We start from the raw sequence: 19,782 nt of genomic DNA on the forward strand, positions 1-19,782 counted from the left end.
CAGGTACCCCTGCCCAAATAAATAAATAGCCCAAACCAAAATCTGCCACCTCTATCATGCCAAAAGAACCAAACACTGAGGAATTTCAGAGCTAAGCAGATGTTCTACATTCTTGAGATATTGCTTCTGGTTTGACATTTAAGAGTAGAACAAAACACTCTAGTTGCCAAGTTAGTAAAGAAGTACTGCTATATTTATCTTGAGACAGAATCGGGATAGCTTTTGTCTTTGTTTTCTAAACAAATGCTACCCAAATGAATAGAAACCTGAAATACATTAACTATAAAATCAAATGGAAAATCAGTAATGAAAGCCAGCTGCTTCAGTAAGGCAAAAGATCAAAAGAACTTTGGATCCAAGTATCAGAGTCGTCTGGACTTAGACACCAAGAAATTCAGAATATCTTATGATCAAAGAAAACTATTTCTATGTTAGAATAACCTACTCTCAGAGCTAGAAAGGACCTTAGAGGTCATTTAGTTAGAACTCCTTTCAAGACATACCTGTGAGCTCTCCAGGATAGATCTTGTTTAACTCTTTTTCAGCCTCTACTAGTATAGCCCATAATAGAGCTGTGAACAGAGCAAACCTTGAGAAATGTATAGTGTTTGATGGATCATTAATTGGAAAATCATGGAGAAACACAAAGGAAATCCTAGGTTTAACTTGGATCTTTAAACTCCTAAGTGCTAAAATGTTTGACCAGCTTCCCTTCCCTAGGGAAATAGACCTTAGGCAAGGCTTGACTGGGTAGCCTATCTAGCCTTCCAAGGCAAGTTTTAGCCTTAGTACAGAATGATGTTGGTTCTCTGACAGAAGAGTTCAGATGTCTTCCCAAGGTAGGACCCAGCAAGAGATTCTTCACACTTGAGCAGTATCTGTATTTCAGGACTGCAGGTGGGTTTATTCTTTCATTAGGCCCTATAGATGGAGATGGCGGGGGAGAAGCCCTGTCCTTAGGGGATTATTTGGTCTCATTCTTCTGCTTTCCTTGAGCTCTTAGATCCAAACTCTCACATCTTAGGTCAAACGACTGAAGACCCCAAAGTAGAAAGTAAGATGGTCTTGTCAACATCTTGAGATCAGGATTGAAGAGGTAGCAAGTTCCCATTTTCACTCAGCAAAATAATAACTTAGATGTAGGCCAAAACTATTCAGACCTCTGTCAGGACAGTTAAGGGGCAAGTGAGTCTCCAATGCTGACAGCAACCAGTGTAGGAACCTTCAGTGGGCTAAGATTGAAAGACAATAATTTGCTTTTGGCATCTGATATCCTTCAGCATTGAAAGCAACATGTAAAGGCACAACAAAATGGGATTGCCAGGCTAAGAAAAGCTTCATTAGAGAGCTCTGAGTAGAGCTAACACAAATGGCAAACTTGCCTGCTATTTAGGGCTGAGAAGGACCTTGGGTCATAGGGTAAGATGAAACTGAAAGATTTCTGATTCTAAGAAAAAAAAAGCATTTGGATGGCTGTACAAGTGAACTGGGGCTCAGGGGACAGCACAATCTCAACTCTGCAAGTAACTGTGTGGCCTTGGGCAAATAAATTAACCTCAGTGCCTCAATTTCTGCATCCTCAAAAGTTGGTAGTATATTACTCCCTTCATATGGTTGTTGTGAGAATTAAATAAGTTGCTCCATATAAAATGCTTAGAATAGTGCCTTACACATAGTAACTATTCAATAAGTGTGAGTTTTTATTGTTGTTGATTTTATTATGATCATTATTATCAATGGCATCAATAAACAAAGAATTCTATTCAGGGCATAAATAAATCCTGCCCCTCCTAAAAATGTCCCATATTGATCAGCTCTGCCAACTTTGCATACTTTAGGCCTCTCTAGGCCTCAAAGAAAAGCTCCCCACTATGTTGGGGAGCTGTGGCTTTTTCCTGTTTTATGAAGTGGTCTTGGTCCTTTTTGTTAAGACTGGGAGGTGGGGTCTTTCATTCATCTAATTGTGCTTGTGTTCTTTTACTCACAGGACAATAGCATCAAGACCTCAAAATATAATGCCTTTAACTTCTTGCCTATGAACCTGTTTGAACAGTTCCAGAGACTTGCAAATGCATATTTCCTCTTTTTGCTTTTCCTACAGGTATTGCCTTTTAGGGCCTTTTCCACAAAGTATTTTATCAGCCTCTCTGGGGTCAGGTTACGTAATCAGTCCTCCTCCTTAAACTGAAAGATGTCTTCTCTCTTTAGATAACAGGCAAATGGATGGCTGGAGTCTCAGGCCAGTCTCCTAGAGTAGCTGTGGTCAGGATTAGCCAGGGTGAAACAAGCCTCTACAAGAGGAAGGGGACAAGGTCGCCAAGTCCCAAGTAAGGGGTGCTCCCTCATCATGGCTGCATGGCCACAGTTCAGCTTAACCATAAAAGGCCACAGACTTGACTCTTCGCCCCAACCTCAGCTGCCATCCCATTCCTCCTTCTTGTCCCAGCCTCCCTGACAGAAAGTTAACACATGGGAGTGCTGAGGGAGGAGAATGGTTTAGAACACAAGCACAGAGCAAGGAAGCAGAGCAGGGTAGGCACAAGTTGGGAGAGAGAGACGGATCATCTCATTTCTCCTTGTGCTGGAGGGGTGTGGGAGGTTATGTGGTTTTCCTGTGTCCACTCTTACAGCCCTACCCCCAGCACCTTCATTATCAGAGGAGAAATGGCTCTTTGCCATCAAGACAAAGGTATTAGAGTTCAGGACAGATACATAGCAATTTACCATCTCCTCTTCTTTAATCCTTTCTTAGGAGGTGTTTCCTGATTTTTGGGTGGTTGTCTGGAGGCTACAACAATGGAAAGCAACTAGGATAGTTGAATTTATTATAAATCTAGGGAGGGGAAAATGGTGGTGGGGTGGGGATTGGGAGGGAATACACTGTCCTTTAAGTTTTTTGACCCAAGTTTCTCTCCCCGTCCCTCTTTCAGTTGATTCCCCAGATCTCCTCCTTGGCATGGTACACGACTGTGGTACCCCTGATGGTGGTGCTGTCCATAACAGCAGTGAAAGATGCCATCGACGACGTGGTGAAGTGGCTTCCTGGGCCTCTAGTCTCTCACTGTACCTAGTCAGGCTGTGGGGGGCAAGAAGGACTCCCCAGGACTACCTTTTGCTAGGAAGAAGCACTGAAAGGAAAGAGGTGTTTCCTTTCCCTATGTCCTTATCCATCCCAGAGGAATATGAAATTCCCTTAAGCCCAAGATTGGTGAGCCATACATGGCCAGAAAGGGGTAATGCAAGGCCTTTCTCTTTCTTCCTACTGCCACCTTTTTCCAGGTTTCCTTCCATCTCCTTTTTAATAACCCACCTCTTCCTTCAGTTAGCTCTCTCTGGGTTTGCTCTCATCCTTCTTTCTCCATTCACCCTTCTCCCATTTTTATATTCCCCTTCCCTCCTCCCTCTGTCCCCCCTGCTTTCTCCTGCTCTTATCTCCCCTTTCCACATTGCTCTTCTCCTCTCCAACTCTCCCTTATTTCCCTTTCCAACTTTCAGTTCTATCAGGTACACATAGCTAGCAACCCTCTGGTTTTAGAAAGATCATGACATAACAGAGGCTGACTCCTTTCCTGGCCTTGGAGGGAGAAACTGGCTTTCAGTGAGTGCTGCATGGCTTCCTCTTTGCTTCTTTACAGCAGGTCCAGCAAGGAAGGGTGAGGGTGAGGAACCAGCACTATGCCTACTAGTGGGATTTGGGAAGTCCATCCTGTTGACCTATTGAAGCTTCCCTAAGAGAGTCCTTCTGATTTTGACAGGATAGATTTTTATACCAAAGTTTGAGAGCAGGGTGTTTCTCCAGCTCTTTAACTCTGTAACTCTTTAAAACCAGAATTAGCACATATAGTGGTTGAAATTTCAGTCACAACTCAGGTGTGCAAAAATATAACTTAATTTTCTGTAACTAAACTCAGTGTAGCTCATAACCAGCACCTCACCATCTCAACCGTTTTTAATGAAAGCTGAAAAGTAAACTTGCCAATTCTGGATAACCCACCTAGTTACTTCTGGTTTAGAACTCAGTCTCTTTAGGATAAACCGACAAATTCAGGATTCTTTCTGCCCTCTTCCCAGTCCTACCCTTTTCGCAGGGAGTAATCTCAACTGGAAGGAGGGGATTTGTGTGAGTCGTAGCATCAGGACATACCCTTATTTGTCACCTTCTTATTTGGTCTTTGAATGGACCTCTATTCCTCTTTCCTCACTGCGTCCATGGTAGAGGCTTCTTATGCTGACTGTGGTTGTGGGTGAGGGTAGCTGTATGCTTGTGAATACTTAACTTCCCTGCACCTACCAAGGTGTATGAAGTTCTAGTCCTACCCCTCATTTTGCATTCTCTCCTCTGTGGCTTTTGACGTAAGTTGTTTGTTCTCATTACCCCAGGCTTTGGCTCTTGATATTAAAGCCAAGATTTTGTCTCTTTCTTCTCTCTTGGTTCTTTTTCTGACCTCCATCCCCAGCTTCTCAGAGACAATCAGCTTCTTGGCCTGGTTTTTATGGTAGAAGGACTTGGGGTTGGGAGGGTGAAGGAGCGGGGGGAGGGAGAATTACAAAAAAGGGGAACTACATTGAATAATACTTCAAAATATTAACCTTCTACATGCAGTTTGCTTTATGTCTATTTCCTGAACTTTTTCTTGTATAATTTTAGAAAAGGCATCAAAACGACAATCAAGTCAACAGTCGTTCTGTTCTGCTGCTGATGGATGGCAGGTAAGTCCTAGGGAAGCCAGTTTAGGTTGGACCAACTCTGGGAGAGGATTGGCCTTGCTAAAACTTGATGTGCTGGGTGCTTTGCAAAAGTGATTCAGGACACTGAAAAGAGCCTCAGGTTGGACATAAGAAGAATTTGTTTCTAGATCTAGTATGCCCTGAACTTCCTATGTGACCTCAGACCTCTCTGGGCCTCATATTTCTTATCTATAAAGTGGAGATAATATTCTCTACCTTAGAGGATGCTTATGAAAATGAAAACAAAATAATATATATTAAAGCAATTAATAAATTATGACATGGTATTAATGTGCAAGTGGTTATTACTAGTACAGTGGTCAGCATGGAGACACCTGTCTTTAGAACATCAATCGACTCTACATGGCTTATTGACCATTCTACTGTAGCCTTTGGTTAGGACATCTTTTTGTTAGCAATCTACAGAAAATATTGATGTTGACTCCATTGCTGTAGTGTTTGGTCATATCTATCTAAAGTATTGGGTCAATGTTTGTATTTTTTGTGGGTTCCTGCAAAATTTGAGCAATTTACCTTTGGCAGGAATAGAGGGAGACAGGCATGATTTCTATATAAGGCAAAATGTGAAGATTATCATAAGAGGTACAAAAAATTATCATAGGAATTAATAAAAATGAGCAATCATAGCTGGCTAAAGGAATCAAGGAAGACTTTCTGGAAGAGGTGATATTTGTGCTGGGCCTTAAGGGATGGGAAAGAATTCAACAAATAGAGATTGTATGAAAGGAAAAGTGACCAGTGTTTGCAGAATCATGATTGCAAAGAAGTACAAATCTGAAAGAATTCAAGATTGAGGTCCAGTCTTTTTTCATGGTGACCTTACAGAATACCCAGGAGCTATATTTTAAAAACATATTTTTTAATTGTAGTATAGTTGATGTTCAACATTATACAAGTTACAGGTGTACAATACAGTGATTCACAATTTTTAAAGGTTATACTCCATTTATAGTTATTATAAAATATTGTCTATGTTCCCCATGTTGTACAATATATCCTTGTAGCTTATTTTATACGTAATAGTTTGTACCTCTTAATCCCCTACCCCTATATTGCCTCTCCCCACTGGTAACCACTAGTTTGTTCTTTATCTGTGTGTTTGTTTCTTTTTTTATATATTCACTAGTTTGTTGTATTTTTTAGGTTCCACATATAAGTGATATCACACAGTATTTGTCTTTCTCTGTCTGACTTATTTCACTTAGCATAATGCCCTCCAAGTCCATCCTTGTTGCAAATGACAAAATTTAATTCTTTTTTATGGCTGAATAGTATTTCATTGTATATATACCAGCAGCTGTAGTTTTAATCATATGATTCTATTATGTGACATGCTTGGGCATCTAATTCTGTTATTTATTGTGTCTGCTGATTCTTACTCATGGTGGATTATTTCCCTAAGTGTTTTGGTCTGTTGAAACCTCTCATAAGATACCACCAAAAAAGTCAGTTGTGATTAAAAAGAAAATTAAAAAAGAAAGGAAGGTAATAGAAATAGAAAGAAAAGATAAAACTGAGTGTATAAGAAATTTGCAAGGCTAGGGAGTTACCAAATGAATTTAGTCAAATGAACTTCCCAAGGAGCTTGAGCACTTGGATTTTATAAGATTATTAGAGAAGAATTTGTCATAGAGTGGTTTTAGAGTAGGAGTTCACAAGCAGGGCCCTAGTGGTTAGACTTTGTAAGCCAGTGAATGTTTGACTGATGTAACACTTGAGGTGAGTTGTCTATATTCCAAAAAGTGGCTTTCTTTTTCTAGAGCACATGAGTTTGAGCAAAGCTACTACTGAAAAAAATTTGTTTTTCAAGTTGTGATTTCTGTCATCTTAATTTCTCAGTAATTCTGGCTACAAGCACATCTTTAGTTAAAAGCCACATTTTTTAGCTATCAAGAGGAATGAGCCACATTTTCTATAAGTGTTCTCCCAGATATATTATTAATGAAAAATGCAAAGTACAGAAAATTATATATCTATTATGTAATTTTTAAATGTTTATCTTGTATGGGATTATATGGATTGATATTTTCTCTAAAGAAATGCAAAAAATTACTCACAGTGGCTACCTTGGGGGAAGGAAAATTAAAATCTGGGGAGAGAAGAGACTTTACTTTTTCCTTTTACATACTTCTTTTTTTTTTTTTTTTAATTTACTCTTGGCTGCATTGGGTCTTTGTTGCCGTGCACGAGCTTTCTCTAGTTGCGGTGAGCGGGGGCTACTCTTCGTTGTGGTGTATGGGCTTCTAATTGCGGTGGCTTCTCTTGTTGTGGAGCACGAGCTCTAGGCACGTGGGCTTCAGTAGTTGTGGCTCACGGGCTCTAGAGCGCAGGCTCAGTAGTTGTGGCACACGGGCTTAGTTGCTCCGCAGCATGTGCGATCTTCCCAGACCAGGGCTCGAACCTGTGTCCCCTGCATTGGCAGGCGGATTCTTAACCACTGCGCCAGCAGGGAAGTCCTTACATACTTCTTAATTATTTGAAATGTTTTTTTTTTTACCATATGCATATATTGCTTTTATTTAAAGAAAAATTATGTGCATGTATGTCTACATATACCTTTATAGAGTTTTAGAAAACTCTTATAGTCTTAAGTGAAGAGAAGTGGGCCCCATTCTTGACTGTAGCAGGGAGTATCACAAACCCAGTTTGGTCCTCCTTTGAGCCTTGAGTTCATCTCAGTTTTTTTTTTTTTTCTTCTTGATTGTCAAAACAGGGCTGTGGGGAAATTCTCAGAGCAGGCACGCAGGCATTCAAGGCTCACTTTCTTGCAGGATAGTGACAGACAAATGGATGAATGTCCAAGTGGGAGATATAATAAAACTAGAAAATAATCAGGTTGTCACGGTGAGTACCTCTTTGGGCTGTGGCTTTTTCTCTTTTGGCTTGAATAGGAACCCTTTTAGCAACTTCTGTGACCACTCCTTTTGGTGACCTTCACCTTCCTCACTTTGCATCCAAAGATCAACATCTCCTGTGGTAAGAAGTTTGTTCTTGTCCATTTCTCACCATAGCTACAGGTAAAATATGACTAGTTTTTGGAGAGGGGGTGTGTGGTAGCAGTGATGGGTCCTAGACAAAGAAAGTAAACCAAATGTCTTTAATATTCTTAAGATGAACATCTGTTCCTGAGGTAATTGCTTTTGTTACACTGTAATGTTAAAAGTCTGCCTTCCTTATCTTCTCTGACTTTTCTGACCACAGGCTGATATACTATTACTCTCTAGCAGTGAGCCCTACAGTCTGACATATATAGAAACAGCAGAACTGGACGGGTGAGTGTTCCCTCCTGATAATCCGTTAAGACGGTTGAGCCAGCTTAGAGTGATTTCTCACTGAGGGAGAACATGATGCAGAGAATGAAGTGCTAAAAGAGGCTAGAAATATCTAGATAAGACAGGAGGCCAGACTCTTGGGACCTCAAGTCTAAGGCTGAGCTCTTGACAGCAATAATTTAGCATCCACTGGTGCAGAATCTGGGCAAGTAAACTCCGTATTCTCCATCTCTAAACTGGAGACATTCTGTCTATCTATATTCAGTAATGCTGAGTGGTAGGAAAGACGTTAACAGAACTGTAAAATTTCAGAATGTAGTTCCGAAGTTTCCAGGGGGGGAAATGAATATGGAGGTAATTATGTACTGATAAACCATGTTCTAGATAGGATTTAACGTAGAAATTCATTAACGTGCAAAAGCTAAGATCTTTGGAGTATAGAGGCCATCTTCAGAGAGCTTGTCCCGTGGAGTTTTGTATCAATCTGCATCCTTACAACTATTCCTCTTGGTGCCCACAAACTTTTTGAAATGTGGCTTCTTCTTTACTTCTGTCTCTGTGCATTCTTGTATCAGCAAATGGTTAAGTGGGATCCCTTCATGGATCCTGTAAATATTTATGAGATGAGGAGTATGTTTACTTGGAGGTATATGCACTTTCTTACCAGGACCTGCTCCTTATTCTTGAAGGGAGCAGGTACCCCCTCCAGGTTGTCTTGTGATGTTTCTTCAGCTTTTCTAGAGCATCTGACCCGCAAGATCTCATAGGTTGGTTAAAGTAGTTGATACGTGTTTCAGGGAGAGAGCGGAACAAGTGGGCTAGTACTCAGCTTCCCTGTAGAACCATCCCACCTCAAAACTTTTCTTGAGAGAGGATAACAGTGGGAGTGACTCTCACGGCTCAAGCCTATAGCCCAAGCTCTATTGGTAACAACTGTTTTCTAAAGTTGGAGAAATTGGACCTGTGCTGCTGTTATGTATGTGCATTCTTTACTCTAGTGAAACCAACTTGAAAGTGAAGCAAGCCATCTCAGTTACCAGTGAGATGGAAGATAACCTGAAGCTACTGTCTGCCTTTGATGGTGAGTTAGGAAATAGGTTTGCCAACCCAAATTTTTATTAGTAGATGTCTGGTTAAAGTGTGGTACATCCATACAGTGAATTCTATATAACTTATTAAAAATGATGTGCAAGTTGGTATTTATTCACATGGAAAAATATTCACAACATATTAATAAGTGAAAAAAGATTGCAATACACTATGCATAGTATATGTAACATAAACCTGTTTTTGGAAACATATGTATGTGTATGAGTACATGTATAGAAAAAAACTTGGAAGGATGTACTACAGAAGTTTAATAGTGCTGATTTCGAGGCAGTGGGTGAATTTTACTTTCTCCTTTCTCCTTTTAATGCTGTATATGTATTTACAATGGGCATATTTTACTTTACTAATCATGAAAAAGTCAAATTATTTCCATTTTGAAACAAATACTAGGTTTGCTTTAAGTAGTTTAAAAATTTCTTCAGATTCAGCTCATTTGATCTAGAAGTACTGATGGTGATAGGTTATCGTGTGGGTTGTTCTCTCTCTGGATGACCCATGTCACAGAATTACTCTTCTTTGATACCCAGAACACTTTGTCTGCCTGGTGAGAAATGGGCAGCGGCTGAGAAAGGATAGGCAAAAGATGTGTGTATATTTTGAAAAGGGGATGTTCTTTCCTCTTCTCTGTTAAGCCTCCTCTGTCCTGTTAGGAAAGAATTAAGATTACAGAGTCAGGACTCTTATTCCTTCTTTTTTTTTTTTTTCAGGAGAAGTGAGGTGTGAGTCTCCCAATAACAGGTTGGACAGATTCACAGGAATACTGATTTATAAAGGAAAAAATTACGTCCTGGATCATGACAGGCTGATTCTCCGAGGCTGCATCATCAGGAATACAGATTGGTGCTATGGCTTGGTAATTTTTACTGGTACGTCTTCGTGGGGACCAGAGACCCCCAGACTGCTGGATTCCGTTAGTAGCCACCTTGTGGGTACTTAGTTTTCAGGATGCAGATATGGTGCTCAGATATGTACCAGAACACTATGGCTTTGAGACAGATAGAAAGGGAGGCAGGTAGATGGATAGATGGATGGATAATTTAAGAAAAAAATGACTTTTTTTCCAAGCAATGAGCTGCCAGCATATCAGCCCTGCCTTTGTTAGAGGAAGACTTTGTGTTCCAAGACCACAGAGCATTCATAAGTCTTTCTAAACATATCTGGACACAAGAGAAGGTATACACATAGAAGTACACATAGTATTAGCATATGAAAGGGGAACATGTGAAAGGGGAGAGTATACATGTGGATTGCTCCCATGAGGAAAAAATAAACACGGCGGTCATTATGTAGAATATAAAATACAATATGAAGTGTTCATGCCAGAGAAAAGGCACATGTGGCTCATTAGCAGTGGCCCATCTTGAGATGGCATTTAGAACCATAATCCCTTATACTTATTGAGGGATTTTCTTAAGTTATAAGGTAGTGCTGGAAAATGGAGGAAGATTCTGTGCCACCCTGTGCCCTCGGTGACAGTGGGCATTGATGACAACAACCACAGTAAGATAATAATTTCCAACTCTAGTCCCAGTGGCCATTAAAAGCTCTTTAGGGCTTCCCTGGTGGTGCAGTGGTTGAGAATCCGTCTGCCAGTGCAGGGTACACGGGTTTAAGCCCTGGTCCAGGAAGATCCCACATGCCGTGGAGCAACTGGGCCCATGCGCCACAACTACTGAGCCTGCGCTCTAGAGCCCACGAGGCACAACTACTGAGCCCGCGTGCCTAGAGCCCGTGCTCCGCAACAGGAGAAGCCCCTGCTCACCGCAACTAGAGAAAGCCTGTGCACAGCAACAGAGACCCAATGCAGCCAAAAATAAATAAATAAATAAAATTTTTAAAAAAATGTTGGTTCCTATAGGAGCTCTTATAAAAAAAAAAAAAAGCTCTTTATTTCTACTTACTATCTGCCTTGTCATGAAGAAATGCAGAGTCTCTGTCTCTCAGCTCCAGAGAAATCTCAGCTCCCAAGCTTCCACCTCAAGAGAAATCACTGCCATTGCCTTTTCCTTTCTCCATTTCTTAATTAGAAACTTTAAATAGAGCCTGGTCCAGCAATGGGTTTCCTCAAAAGAAGGTGAAGTTCTCCTTATCAGAAAATCCCTTTTCTAAGCTAAATAAACCAGATGGTGATGAGAGAGAAGCTTGTGGCTCCTATTCTGACTTATCAGTGAAAAACTAGACTAAGGTGCAGCAAAGAGAGGGAGGTGTCAAGCATTGATGCACTTTGCAGGAGTAGTTGGGATTATCCTTAGAAACAAATTTTCCATTCTTTGAGTTATTGACACCAAGCATGAGCCTTTCTCCAGGACTTTATCCCCTAGCATTGGAAAGAGGTTTGATAAAATGATTATAAAGGTACATTTTAACCCAATTTCAATCCTCTTGAGAATATTCAGTGATTCTAAGAGGTGATGTCTCCCTGTTTCACTTAGGGCCAGACACCAAATTAATGCAGAACAGTGGAAAGTCCACTTTTAAACGGACACACATAGACCATCTCATGAATGTCCTTGTGCTCTGGGTAAGTTAAAGACTTTTTTCTGTTTCTTTACAAATAAGCATACTTCCCTTCCTTCCACAGCAGTAGCTGGTATTTTCAAGTCAGAATTTAGTTGTTTGAAAACCTCAAGCAGTTTTAGGACCCCACATACTAATGTCTGAAGCAGAAAAGAACAGAACTCATTGACAAGGGTGTCTCAAGTTTATACCTCTGTTGTGGAGGACAGTCATAACTTGTTGAAGCTTTGATACTTTGATTAGTGGTACCAGAATAGATTATGGACCCTGCTTTAGAAATTAAGACACTTTTTTTTCATAGCCAATTTTACTCATGACCACTTTAATAAAACCTTACTTGGACTAATAGATCACCTTACTTAAACCAATGATTTTCAAACTCTATTTCCTTAGAGGAGTCTAAGGTCTGCTGCAGGGGGAATAGAGAAGATCAAGAGTTTTGTTCGGCCTCTTCATTCTGAAGTTTCTGCTTTAAAAAGAGCAGCTTCACATTTATCTGTTCTGTAAGATCTCAGTTGGAAAATAAAGGATTCTGCTGCTAAGAAATGAAATTTGAAAAGCACTCAATATATACGATATAGCTTATATGTGGAGTCTTAAAAAAAGGGTACAAATGAACTTATTTACAAAACAGAGTCACAGATGTAGAAAACAAACTTAGGGTTACCGGGGGCAAGGGGAGGAGGGATAAATTGGGAGATTGGGATTGACATATACATGCTCCTATATATAAAATAGATAACTAATAAGGACCTACTGTATAGCACAGGGAACTCTACTCAATACTCTGTAATGGCCTATATGGGAAAAGAATCTAAAGAAGAGTGGATATATGTATATGTATAAATGATTCACTTTGCTGTATCCTGAAACTAACACAGCATTGTAAATCAACTATATTCCAAGAAAAAATTTTTATAAGCACTCAATAGATAATAATCAGCTTTGAGAATAAAGTTTAAATTGAAGACTAATTAATTTATTTCCATGCTATTATATACGGGTGGCCTTTATTCTTGTTAGATATAGACAGATTAATTTCTTCACTTACACAGCTTCTCTGCATGACTGAGTGGTTCCAATGCTGCCTGTACTTGATTCCATTACTTTTTATATTTTATTTTTACTCTATTGCTTAGAAAATAAAAGTGCCCTTTTTCTGTACATTTCTCATTAATATCTGAATTACAAATTGTGTGTTCTCTGTTATTTATTATGGTAAATGTTACAGTTCTTTTTCTATATCCTTTGGATTTAATAAATGGGATTTTAGAAAATTAGGAAGATTCATTCAACAATAGCCAGGACATGGAAGCAACCTAAGTGTCCATCAACAGATGAATGGATAAAGAAGATGTGGTACATATATACAATGGAATATTACTCAGCCACAAAAAGAAACAAAATTGAGTTATTTGTAGTGAGGTGGATGGACCTAGAGACTGTCATATAGAGTGAAGTAAGTCAGAAAGAGAAAAACAAATACCGTATGCTAACACATATATATGGAATCTAAAAAAAAATGGTCAGAAGAACCTAGGGGTAAGACGGGAATAAAGATGCAGCAGACGTACTAGAGAATGGACTTGAGGATATGGGGAGGGGAAAGGGTAAGCTGGGACAAAGTGAGAGAGTGTCATGGACATATATACACTACCAAATGTAAAATAGATAGCTAGTGGGAAGCAGCCGCATAGCAGAGGGAGATCAGCTCGGTGCTTTGTGACCACCTAGAGGGGTGGGATAGGGAGGGTGGGAGGGAGGGAGATGCAAAAGGGAAGAGATATGGGGACATATGTATATGTATAACTGATTCACTTTGTTATAAAGCAGAAACTGACACACCATTGTAAAGCAATTATACTCCAATAAAGATGTTAAAAAAAAAAAAAAGATTCATTCAGCTTTGAGACCAGAAACTGTACTTGACATCTGTAGAGGGATTTTAACTTTTTTGAATATTTTCACATTCACTAACTGAAGCTTCACAACACATGAACAATAAGCAAGTCAAGAAGTATTTTCCCCATTGACAAATATGCAAATTGAGACAAGTAAAGATAAATATCATAAATAAAGTCCCACAGAAAAATAATGGCAAAGACTCATCGTCATCAAATCATATTTTTTATTGAAACTGAGTTATTTGTAGTGAGGTGGATGGACCTAGAGACTGTCATATAGAGTGAAGTAAGTCAGAAAGAGAAAAACAAATACCGTATGCTAACACATATATATGGAATCTAAAAAAAAAAAAAATGGTCAGAAGAACCTTTACAATGATGTGTTAATTACTGCTGTATAGCACAGTGATTCAGGTATGCATATATATACATTCTTTTTTGGTATTCTTTTCCATTATGGTTTATAACAGGATATTGAATATAGTTCCCTGTGCTATACAGTAGGACCTTGTTGTTTATCCATTCTATATAGAAAAGCTTACATCTGCTAACCCCACCTCCCACTCCATCCCTCCCCCTTGGCAACCACCAGTCTGTTCTCTATGTCTGTGATTCTGTTTCTGTTTCATAGATAGGTTCATTTGTGCCATATATATTTTAGATTCCACATATAAGTGATATGATATTTGTCTTTCTCTTTGACTTACTTCACTTAGTATGATAATCTCTAGTTGCATCTATGTTGCTGCAAATGGCATTATTTCATTCTTTTTATGGCTGAGTAGTATTCCGTTGTATATATGTACCACATCTTCTTTATCCATTCATCTGTTGATGGACGTTTAGGTTATTTCTATGTCTTGACTATAGTGAATAGTGCTGCTATAAACATAGGGGTGCATGTATCTTTTTGAATTACAGTTTTGTCTGGATATATGCCCAGGAGTGGGATTGTTGGATCATATGGTAATTCTATTTTTAGTTTTCTGAGGGACCTCCATACTGTTTTCCACAGTGGCTGCACCAACTTACATTCCCACCAACAGTGCAGGAGGGTTCCCTTTCCTCCACACCCTTTCCAGCATTTGTTATTTGTAGAGTTTTTGATAATGGCCATTCTGACCAGTGCGAGGTGATACCATATTGTAGTTTTGATTTGCATTTCTCTAATAATTAGCAATGTTGAGCATCTTTTCATGTGCCTCTTGGCCATCTGTATGTCTTCTTTGGAGAAATGTCTATTTAGGTCTTCTGCCCATTTTTGGATAGGGTTGTTTGTTTTTTTGTTGTTGAGTTGTATGAGCTGTTTGTATATTTTGGAGATTAAGTCCTTGTCAGTCATATCATTTGCAAATATTTTCTCCCATTCAGTAGGTTGTCTTTTCATTTTGTTTATGGTTTCCTTTGCTGTACAAAAGCTTGTAAGTTTGATTAGGTCCCATTTGTTTATTTTTGTTTTTATTTCAACTGCCTTGGGAGACTGACCTAAGAAAACATTGGTATGATTTATGTCAGAGAATGTTTTGCCTATGTTCTCTTCTAGGAGTTTTATGATGTCATGTCTTATACTTAAGTCTTTAAGCCATTTTGAGTTCATTTTTGTGTATGGTGAGATCAAGTCATATTTATTGAGAATCTAGTATGTGCCTAGTATGTGCCAGGTGTTGTGAGGATCATAAGGTTTTATAAGTCCTGGGTCCAGCTCTCAAGTATATACGTTCACTTTTGGGAGATGGGGCATCAATATGTGCCAGATGCTTTACATACATAATTTTATTAATAATCACATCTATCCATCTAGGCATAACTTTTCAGAGTTAATGCTCTTTCTGCTATACTTGCTATTTCCCTGGGGAGACAAAATTAAAACACATGACAAATCTGTTTAACATGGCAGATTGACCACATGTGAAGAAATTATAAATTTTTTTTAAAAGACCCTAAGAGCTTCCGGAGAGAAATAAAATGTCATATTCAAGAATCAAAATAGCATTGGCTGGGCTGCCCTGGTGGCGCAGTGGTTGAGAGTCCGCCTGCCGATGCAGGGGACACAGGTTCGTGCCCCGGTGCGGGAGGATCCCACATGCCGCGGAGCGGCTGGGCCCGTGAACCATGGCCGCTGAGCCTGCGCGTCCGGAGCCTGTGCTCCGCAACGGGAGAGGCCACAACAGTGAGAGGGCCGCGTACCACAAAATAAATAAATAAATAAAATAGCATTGGCCTTCTCAACAGCAACAGCAGAAGGTAAACATCAACGCTTCAAACGTCTGCCAGAAAGTTATTTGCATCCTATAATTCTAAATCCATTGAAACTATCAATAAAATGCAAGTATAAAGAAATATCCATATGTGCAAAGACTCAAAAAATTTACTTATCATATATCCTCTCTTAGGAAGCTTCTAGTATATACTCAAGCAAAACAAGAGAATAAACCAAGAAAGATATGGAAGCCAGGAAACATGAGAACAGTGAAAGGAAGTCCTAGGATGGTGGCTGAATAGCAGGCCTAGAGAACACCAGAGCAGATTAAAGCAGAGGTATAGAGGGATCTGCAATGGGAGTCTCCAAAGAGAATGCAGTTCTCTGCTCAAGTTCTCACAAGATGGCTGCAGCAGAGAAGCAGTGTAAATACCCAGAGCAGCTAAACTAGCAGAGTAGCTGCTATGAATTTCTACATTTATGAGGTCATTCATGCAATCATTCCTTCAGAAAGTAGGGAATATTATCTTGGGTCCCATGTTTACTTTTGGGCATCTAGTTTAAGAAGGACGCTGAGACTTCCTATTTGAGCCTAATGAAATGACTGTGAGGAAGTACAAATAGAAAATAAATCCCCTGACAGAGTGTGAAGAACTGTCAGCAGACCCAAGATGCTGATGAGCTTTTGGAAGGCAGAAAGTAGATAGATTATACCAATAAATAAACCAGAGTAGTGAAAGCTTCCATGGAAATGCATTCCTCAAGAGTAGTTCCAAGCTAGATTCAGCAGGAATTGAGAGCAGGAGTAAGATGTGGGGGTAATAATCAGGATAATTAATTTTAAAACTGCCCATGAAACAACATGGACAGCACCTGGCCCTCTGTACCATCCTACCACCCCTATAGGCATACATATAGCAGTAACAAAGGTATCTGACCTCTAGTCTCAAACAAGAGAACTGCTTTCCGAAGAAATTTAACAATCTATCCGCAGAGAGGTAGGGCTTCTAATGTGGGTGTCATCACTTCAGAGTAAAACCCACTTTATTTTAAATTTGGGGGACTCAAGTTTGCCAGCAAGCTCCTCGTGTACTCTACGGTAAAACCAGTGAAAGAACACATTCTGCTTACCTACACAGAACTCATGGTTCCATCTTCCCATAAGGGAGTGGTCTGCTCGAGAAACAAAATTAACCCAAGGAAATAAAACCAACCTATAATGATGAAACTACTCTTTTACTCCTGTTTTTAAGTGAACTGGAAGGAAACCAGGAGCACAAAAGAGGAGGATGAGGATGAACAAAGAGAATAACTGACTCTGGAAAAAACAGATTATAATTCAGGGAAGATAAAAGAAAAGAACTTTCAAAAGAATTTTACTAGTATTCTTAGAAGAAGCAATTGTACAAATAAAATAAGAATAGGCTAAAATTTTTTGTGGGGGGCCACGCCATAGCTTGTGGGATCTTAGTTCCCCAACCAGGGATCCACGCTAGGCCCTCAGCAGTAAAAGTGCAGAGTCTTAACCACTGGACCGCCAGGGAATTCCCTAAATTTTTTTTTTTTAATGAAAGAATAAAAAAGGCAATCTAAGAATAACAAAAAGAATTTTGGAAAGTAAAAATTACTGAAATTAAAAAGCCAATAGAAGGGCTGAAATAAAGAGTCAAAGAATACTACTAGACCATAAAACCAAAAGTCAAAGAGATAAATACATTTTTTTAATGGAGGACGAAACCAAGAGCCCCCACATGATCTCCCAGGAGTATCAGAAAGAGAAAATGGAGGGGGCAATATTGTCAAAGAAATAATAGAAGAATATTTCCTAGAATTGAAGAAGGATATGAATTTCAGATTTAAAACATCCATTAAACATCATGAAATTCTAGAACGCCAGTGGTGTATAGAAGTCCCTTAACTTTTTCATAGGGATAAGAATAAGATACCAACAAAAAATGAGAATTAGATTGGCATCAGATTTCTCACTAACACTACTGGGCCCTAGAAACCAATAGGGTCATACCTTCAAAGTTCTTAGTGAAAATTACTTTGACCTAGAAATCTATACCCAGGTAAACTACAAATCAAGTGAGAGAGCAAACTTGTTCCTATCATGGGACCTTTACCCTTGCTGGCAATGTCTATCTAGGCCTTTGCGTGGCTTGCTTCGTTTTCAGTATTCAATGTCACCTTTTCAGAGAAGCCTTCTCTGCCACCCTATCTAAAGTGGCCACGTCCATTAAGACATTTTTTATTGTATTAACTTGTTTTATTTTCCTCACAGCATTTAGCACTAGTTAATTTGTATTTTTTCTTTTCTTAACATATCTGTTTTCCTCATATCTCCACAGGATTACAAACTCTCTGAGAGTTAAGGCATTGTCTTTTATCACCACTGTATCCCAGCCCCTAGAATTATGTTTGACACATAATAGGAGTATTATGTTGTTGAGTTATGTGTGTTGAGTTAGTGAAAAAAATGAATGAATACCTGAGCTACCAAATTATGAGCCTGTAAGGTAGAAATTATGCTATATTCATCTCTATATTCTTGGGAGTGCCTTGCACAAAACGGTTCTCAGGAAATATCTTTTGAATGGTTATTAAATGAAGAAATGTTCTTGAATTAGCTATGTTCTTAACAGCTCAGCAGTTTTGTTTATGTGGTATTTTTGCCAAGACATTGTCAGTGTAGTTAGATATAATGCATTGTCATTTCTCAAAGCTGAAGCAGAAATCCTTCCTGATTTAAACATTTCATTTTTTCCCATTTTTGGAAATGATTCTTAGGGGAAAATCTGACAGACACAGGAAGCATGTTTAGTAAAACTCCTTCCTGATAAGCCCACAGGGGAGCTGGAGTTTGGTCCTTTCCCCCTCCCCAGATCTCCCCAGAGCTCACAATGACAATGCTTTGTGAACCCTAGTCTCTTAAGTAGGACGTATTTGTGGGGCACAGTGCTTGAAATTTGAATGATGCCAGAAATCCAGGATATACTTCTTGGGTAAGGCACAATGAAAAGCACAGAGGTGAAGGGCCAAAGGACCAAGGAGTACTCTCTTTTTACAGACTGCCTGTGATGCCTGGGAGCTCCACTGTGACCAGCAATGGCCTTAGTTCTTGACAAAACTGAGTATCTCTTTCAGCCTTTACTGGAACCACTCTTCACACACAGGTCTTCTTGGGTCTGACTGGCTCTTGTAATAAACAAGTAACATCTGGGGTTTGTAGCAAAAACCAATTTCTTGTTTCTTTCTTCCTATAGAAAGGAAGAAAGTGAAGCTTTAGGCTAAGTACCAATAAACTCCATCACAACATGAATATTTCTTAAGAAAGAGAACATCTGCAAGGGTTTAGAAAGCCTCAGGATGGCAGGAAAAGCTCTAGGAATGAGGAAAGAGCAGACTGTGTCCTGCCCCTGCAGGCTTCTCTGAAGGGGGAGAGGCCCTGCTCTCAGGATCTTGGTCCGATAAAGCCGACTTCCTTTCTGCTGTCTCAGTCTGAACAGAAAGGGACTTCTCTGGTGGTGCAGTGGTTAAGAATCCACCTGCCAATGCAGGGGACACGGGTTCAAGCCCTGGTCCGGGAGGATCCCACATGCCGCGGAGCAACTAAGCCCGTGCACCACAACTACTGAAGCCTGTGCACCTAGAGCCCGTGCTCCACAACGAGAGAAGCCACCACAATGAGAAGCCCACACACCGCAACAAAGAGTAGCCCCAGCTCACCGCAACTGGAGAAAGCCTGCAGGCAGCAACAAAGACCCAACGCAGCCAAAAATTAATTAATTAATTAAATTTAAAAAAAAATCTGAACAGAAAGATCTGGTTCTGGAGGACTCATAGTCTAACAATGGAGGGATGGCACAGCACTGGAAATGATTGATGGGTAATTCTCAATTATCCAGGCAACAGGTATGGAGCAGAAAGGGTGTTGAAGTTCACTCAGTAATTTTCTCCCACAGCTTCAGAGGGTATCAAATTATTTATTCTAATAATTTATAATAAACAGATTATAAATAAATTTATA

General features: G+C 39.6%; 1 protein-coding gene across 3 annotated transcripts in view; it reads left to right on the plus strand.

Moving 5' to 3' along the window:
- The window catches only part of LOC101278894 (phospholipid-transporting ATPase FetA-like), a 94,372-nt gene that overhangs the window by 39,404 nt on the left and 35,186 nt on the right, over nt 1-19,782 (plus strand). For 2 of the 3 annotated variants that reach the window (XM_049710749.1, XM_004271519.3), the window contains 8 exons: nt 1,988-2,101; nt 2,931-3,029; nt 4,649-4,710; nt 7,521-7,593; nt 7,951-8,021; nt 9,020-9,102; nt 9,839-9,997; nt 11,564-11,652. In XM_049710749.1, coding sequence (XP_049566706.1) covers nt 1,988-2,101; nt 2,931-3,029; nt 4,649-4,710; nt 7,521-7,593; nt 7,951-8,021; nt 9,020-9,102; nt 9,839-9,997; nt 11,564-11,652 — 750 coding nt within the window. Of the gene's footprint in view, nt 1-1,987; nt 2,102-2,930; nt 3,030-4,648; nt 4,711-7,520; nt 7,594-7,950; nt 8,022-9,019; nt 9,103-9,838; nt 9,998-11,563; nt 11,653-19,782 lie in introns of those variants that run through there. The other variant, XM_033431072.2, reaches the window with a different exon arrangement.

Source organism: Orcinus orca, chromosome 6 (assembly GCF_937001465.1).
Source record: "Orcinus orca chromosome 6, mOrcOrc1.1, whole genome shotgun sequence".
NCBI lineage: Eukaryota > Metazoa > Chordata > Mammalia > Artiodactyla > Delphinidae > Orcinus > Orcinus orca.